The sequence below is a fragment of the Oncorhynchus tshawytscha genome, linkage group LG15 (assembly GCF_018296145.1).
Source record: "Oncorhynchus tshawytscha isolate Ot180627B linkage group LG15, Otsh_v2.0, whole genome shotgun sequence".
NCBI lineage: Eukaryota > Metazoa > Chordata > Actinopteri > Salmoniformes > Salmonidae > Oncorhynchus > Oncorhynchus tshawytscha.
The window spans coordinates 6,109,061-6,115,509 of NC_056443.1; the positions used below are offsets into that span (position 1 = coordinate 6,109,061).

Consider the following 6,449-nt stretch of genomic DNA (forward strand, 5'->3'; position numbering starts at 1 on the left):
TTGACCACAGCTATAAGGTTTCTCTCCTGTGTGTGTTCTCTGGTGTACAATCAGATGGCTAGATGTAGTAAAATTCTTCCCACATTGATCACAACTATAAGATTTCTCTCCTGTGTGTGTTCTCTGGTGAGGTAAGTAAAACTCTTCCCAGGTTGATCACAGCTATAAGACTCTCCTGTGTGTGTTCTCTGTGTAAACTCTTCTCTTCCCATTGATCACAGCTATAAGATTTCTCCTGTGTGTGTTCTCTGGTGTACAATCAGATGGCTAGATGTAGTAAAACTCTTTCCACATTGATCACAGCTATAAGGTTTCTCTCCAGTGTGAATTCTCATGTGTACTTTTAGTGAATTTGATCTTAAGTAACTCTTCCCACAGTCAGAGCAGCAGTGAGATTTCTTCCCTGTTGGTCTCCACTGGTGTTTCTTGAGGTGTTCTGATCGGGAGGGACTCTTCTCTGCCTCGTCAGCTTCATGATGTTGTTGAGGCTCCCCAGAGGATCCACGATAGTCACGTCTCTCTCCTGTGTGAACAACAAAGTCAGACAGATGGTTAAAGGCCCACAACAGCAGAAATCCACTGTAAAAGGTGATGCCAACAGCGTAGCCATGATGTTGTACAACAATTGACGTCTGTAATGAATGTTAAAATTATTTGACAATTGTCTTGAGACAGTCAAGTGAGCAACAATAGTCATATTTAGTCTTGTTTTCACATTAGTAGTAACATCGATGATTGTAGGCTAGAAATAAGTTATTACAGTTGCTGAACCCCTAAGCAGTGTGCCAGACAACCTTTGGTCACCAATATAGGCCCCTTTCTGTGTTTGCTAAAATAGGCGCTCGATGGCAATGCACACGCAATTTGGTTGCAGAAACCGCTAGTCATACCAATACCATAGACCTACTGTAGGACCCATAACTTCACCTAACAATAACATAGACCTACTGTAGGACCCATAACTTCACCTAACAATAACATATAGAATAACTTCACCTGAATGTGAGTGGTTACATTTCTGTAGCCCCATAACCCCCTCAGCTGTTTACCAAACCAAGTCTCAGGGCAGCCATTTTGTTGCTGTTTAAATCCTAGGTTATCCCTTTAAATAAGCCAAATCAATCGATCAACCAATCTGCAGTTCAAACAATAACAAAGATGTCATTCCACCTGTTTTGGTAATAAGATGATGGATGGGTCTGGAGAAATGTAACTACTCTCACATTCATAGACAGACCTACGGATGCAAGGACTGACCATCCATGAAATCAACATGATAGTTTTAACCATGTTGAGGCTCTACAGTGTTGATTTACATTGTTTCTAAACATTGGTGTAAAAAATCTTATTTGGGGTTCTGATGTTGGGGTTCTGATGGGGTTGAAACTAAGCTCATGAGGTTTGTGTTATATTCTTCAAGAATCAATGGCTATAAATAATATAAATGTAGCAATTACATATTTCCCCTTTAACACCACACATCAGTTCAACAACTGCAGAGTTTGTGCCTCTGTTTTTAAGACAGTACTTACTAGTGTTAATCACGGCCCGGTTTCCCAAAACCATCTTATGGCTGAGTTCACCGTCAGAACCATAGGATGCCTTAAGATGCGTTGGGGAAACCGGGCCCAGATATCCAGTTTCCCCCTCTTCGTCCTCCTCCTCCTTTTTCGATGTGACAGTCATCTCCCCTCCTCCTCTTTCACTCCATAAACTGCATCCTCCTCTCTCTCCGCTTCCTCTTCTTTTACTGTAACATCCTCCTCCTCTTTCACTCCATAAACTGCATCCTCCTCTCTCTCCGCCTCCTCTTCTTTTACTGTAACATCCTCCTCCTCTTTCACTCCATAAACTGCATCCTCCTCTCTCTCCGCTTCCTCTTCTTTTACTGTAACATCCTCCTCCTCTTTCACTCCATAAACTGCATCCTCCTCTCTCTCCGCCTCCTCTTCTTTTACTGTAACATCCTCCTCCTCTTTCACTCTGAACGAGTCTTCCTTTTCTTCCACTGAAACGTCTTTCTCTTCTTCTTTCACGGTAACAGCCTCACCCTCTACTTGTTTTTGTATTGTAACATCCTTCTCTTCCTCCTCCTCTTTCAGGAGAGCTTCTTTCTCCGTCCAGAAGACCTCCTCTTCTTTAGCAGGAGGAGAGCAGCTTAGTGAACTCATGGTCGGAGATGTTCTCTAGCTAGCATTAGCAACTAGCCTAGCTCTAAGCTAATTTAGCAAACCAGCTAGCTGACAAACCACGTAAATATATAATTAAATGGGCCAACACGTACATACGACAGAAGTGTGTTTAATACACAGCGACTAATATACACCAAAACAGTGTAAAGAGAGTGAATGTTGTAGCTATGTTTGCTATAAAGCTACCGAGGTGTCTAACTGTTGTTGTTGAAGGAGCGTCCCGTCCACTAGATTATACGTCACACTGGCAGCGTCGCCTGAACCTAAAAGACGCACATCGCCATCTGCTGACTGGAGGGGCAACGCAGTTGAGGAACCAACAGTTTATTTTTATTTATTTAATTAAAGTTGATTATCATATTAAGTCGTTCAAAGAAAAGCATGTGTTGATTGATTCATTTATAATGAGTGATAATTTAAAACAAACTTTAGACCCACTACATATTTACATTGAACCATAGTTCTGACATGGATCATTTTGACCCCAGAGGCATATCTTTTATCACAGCCAAAATGTGGTTTATTCCATTTTTCATGACTTGTCAATCAACTTGTTCTTAATAAATCTAAATCCTGGTTTAGTGTTTCTGTATCAATATGGACTTTTAACAAATTCAAATCCTTTGGAGTCATTTTGACTCCAGCCAAAAGCACCTTTGATAAATAGGACGTTTATTTCAAATCAAAATCACATTTTATTGGTCACATACACGTGTTTAGCAAATGTTATTGCAGGTGTAGCAAAATGCTTGTGTTTCTAGCTCCGACAGTGCAGTTCCTGCCAAGGCAGCAACAAGTAATATCCCCAATCATTTCACAACATATACCCAATACACACAAATCTAAGTATTTGAATGTAGGTTTCTTATGGATCCCCATCCATTCCACCAGAGGCAGCAGGGGCACTCTTCCAGTTTGATCCCCATTAGACACCTGCAGACAAGGCAGCAGTACTCTTCTCTGGGGTTTATTGGATCCCCATTAGTTCCCTGAAGGCAGCAGCTAAACTTCCTGATAGAAACCTTTCCAGTGGTATCCCCATTAGTTCCTGCCAAGGCAGCAGCTACTCTTCCTGGGGTCCAGCTAAAATAAAGGCAGTTATACCATTTTAAAAACATGACAATAAATTGACAACACACTGTGTCCTCAGTCACCTTGTCCCAGAGAGGTTTACATGGTTATCAAAACATCACACCAGGGTGAGTCTAAACAAAACACAGCCCTGTGGGGAAAATGAATGGAACCATCTCCCTGTTTGACCTCTAGTTGTTATGGATATTATGACTCTACAGAGACACACAGTGGACGTGTCAAAATATGTTCCATTGATAAATCACACTTTATTTAACCTCAATGTCATCTTGTGTTTACATGGCATTGTAGATTGTAGCTGTATATAGGATGTATTCTGGATGTTTTCAGTGTGTTTTTAACCCTTTCAGACAATGGATTAATCACAATTAAAAATAGTGCACTAACATTACACAAAGTGAACTCAAGTCTGACAGCCCAAACAAACACACACATTCTCAGTCAAAAACACAAGTCAGAACACAGCCTCTCGATTCTCTCATGTGTTTTCAGGTTCTCTGACTGGGAAAATGTCTTTCCACAATGAGAGCAGTGGTATGTCTTCTCCTCCTGTGTATTTGTATGTATTCCTTCATGCTCTTTCAGGTACCTTAACCGGGTAAATCTCTCTCCACACTGGGAGCAGCGGTACATCTTCTTACCTGTGTGTGTCCTCTCATGCTTGTTCAGGTTTCCTACCTGGCCAAAACTCTTTCCACAATGGGAACATTGGAAAAGCTTTTCCCCTGTGTGTCCCCTCTCATGCGTTTGCAGGCTCCCTAACTGGGTAAACGTCATTCCACATTGGGAACAGTGGTAAGGCTTCTCTCCAGTGTGTATTCTCTTATGTGTTCTCAGGCTCCCTAACTGAGTAAAACTCTTTCCACACTGGGAGCAGTGATGTCGTCCTGCTGGTTTGGACGTCTCGGGGTCTGGTTTCCCTGAAGGACTCTTCCTGCTGTCAGAAGGAGAGTCTGGTCTCTCTCCTGTCAAAGACAAACAGATGATTTAATTAAACAGAGACCTGAATGAAACCTCCACATGATAAAACTTCCTATGACGTTTAATCTAGACTAGATCCCTCAATCACCTGAAGTCACTTTTCACAAGTGTTATTAAAGCCACTACAAAATGCAGGTCTCTGTGTGGTTCTTAGTCAGAGAGGCCTATAGAATGGTCTAGAATGTCATTGTATGTTGTAGCGTTTACACCAGTCCAGCCTACGCTTGACACTCTAGCAATGATAAAGTACTTTATGATAACGCAAAAATTAAATAAACGATTTGGTATCATTTTTATTATGGAAGATTGAATAAGTGTGCTTCAATCGGTTTGCTTGTAATGATTTGTAGCCATCGTCTCGACTACCTCTGCATGAGAGTCCATTCAACTCAGTTTCCCTACCTGAAAAAACGCCATTCCGTAAAGTGTATTCGCGCACGCAAATTCAGGAAGAAACCGAAGAGCAGATGGCCTGACCGCGTTTTGCGACAGTCGGCTCACTTGACCGCAGTCAACGGTGGGCTGGAAATCGCCTCCAGTTTAGTACAGTGGAATTGCAGTATTGAATGAAGGCAAGTCCATTCCGTGAGACATTTAAGTTGTGATTTTGGGTGCAAATCCATTGTTAAAGTTTTGTTGTTGACCAGCTTCTTGATGCTATTCACATCTTACAGTGTAGCTTTATCAATTCCTACATTAAAACACGGCATTTAAGCTCAGAACTAGAGTAGAATGACGTTTTAAAACCACGTATCAGTTCAACAACTATTTTCAAGACAGGACTTACTGGTGTTCCTCAGATCTTCTGTCTCCTCCTCTTCTTCCCTCTCCTCCTCCTTCAATATGACAGTTATCTCTCCTTCATTCACTCCAAATAAAGTATCATCGTTTTCTTCCTCTTCTTTCTGTGTAACAGCCTCACCCTCTACTTCTTCGTTTACTGTGACATCCTCCTCTTCATTCTCCTCTTTCACGACAACGTTCAGCCAAATACCTTCTTTCTCCTTCCAGCAGACCTCTTTTTTAGCAGGAGGGCAGCAGCTTGCTGAGCTCATGGTCGGGGATGTTAGCCAGCTAACCTAGCTAGTTAGCGACTAGCCTAGTGATAGGCTCATTTATCAAGCCAGCTACCGTTACCTGACTAAACGGAAATATGACATGAAATGGGGGAAACTAGTTAAAAGACAGAATTATGTTCCAAATACAGAAGTAAATATAGACCGAAGCAGTCTGAACAGCTTGAACGTTTCCGCTAGGAAGCTACCGAGGTGGCTGACGAGATGTTGTTGAAGAAGCGTCCCGTCCACTACATTATACGTCACTCTGATAGCATCGCCTGAAAAACGCATATCGCCATCTGTTGACTGGAGTGGTTAACGCAGATACATGTTTATTTTATTTCCAGACAAAAAGTGCATTTTTACATTTCTTTCATTAAATAATAATATAATAGTCAGACAACTGCAGATTTGTAATAAGTATGAATTTAAAACCTACTTCTACATTCTACCAACCCAACAGATGTTTCTACTACAGTGAATATTAACCAATGAGGTGGGTCTTTCCACATTCTACCAACCCAACAGATGTTTCTACTACAGTGAATATTAACCAATGAGGTGGGTCTTTCCACATTCTACCAACCCAACAGATGTTTCTACTACAGTGAATATTAACCAATGAGGTGGGTCTTTCCACATTCTACCAACCCAACAGATGTTTCTACTGAATATTAACAGAGGTGAATACCAACCCAACAGATGTTTCTAACAGTGAATATTAACCAATGAGGTGGGTCTTTCCACATTCTACCAACCCAACAGATGTTTCTACTACAGGGAATATTAACCAATGAGGTGGGTCTTTACACATTCTACCAACCCAACAGATGTTTCTACTACAGTGAATATTAACCAATGAGGTGGGTCTTTCCACATTCTACCAACCCAACAGATGTTTCTACTACAGTGAATATTAACCAATGAGGTGGGTCTTTCCACATTCTACCAACCCAACAGATGTTTCTACTACAGTGAATATTAACCAATGAGGTGGGTCTTTCCACATTCTACCAACCCAACAGATGTTTATACTATGAACACTTTCAGGTTAATTGAAGTTAAATTCCCAAAAAGCCTAAACAGGTTTGGTCATTATCAGGTATTGGAGCGTTGAAAGACGATG

The 6,449-nt window shown here is 41.3% G+C and overlaps 1 protein-coding gene across 2 annotated transcripts in view; it reads right to left on the reverse strand.

Moving 5' to 3' along the window:
* Positions 1–5,591, reverse strand: part of LOC121839380 (gastrula zinc finger protein XlCGF49.1-like) — a 29,966-nt gene extending 24,375 nt beyond the window's left edge. The window contains exons 1-2 of one of the 2 annotated variants that reach the window (XM_042298004.1): positions 5,053–5,591; positions 4,127–4,249 (exon numbers count right to left, since the gene is read on the reverse strand). In XM_042298004.1, coding sequence (XP_042153938.1) covers positions 4,127–4,249; positions 5,053–5,320 — 391 coding nt within the window. In that variant the 5' untranslated portion in view covers positions 5,321–5,591. Of the gene's footprint in view, positions 1–3,508; positions 4,250–5,052 lie in introns of those variants that run through there. The other variant, XM_042298005.1, reaches the window with a different exon arrangement.
* Between the last annotated feature and the right edge of the window lie 858 nt (positions 5,592–6,449).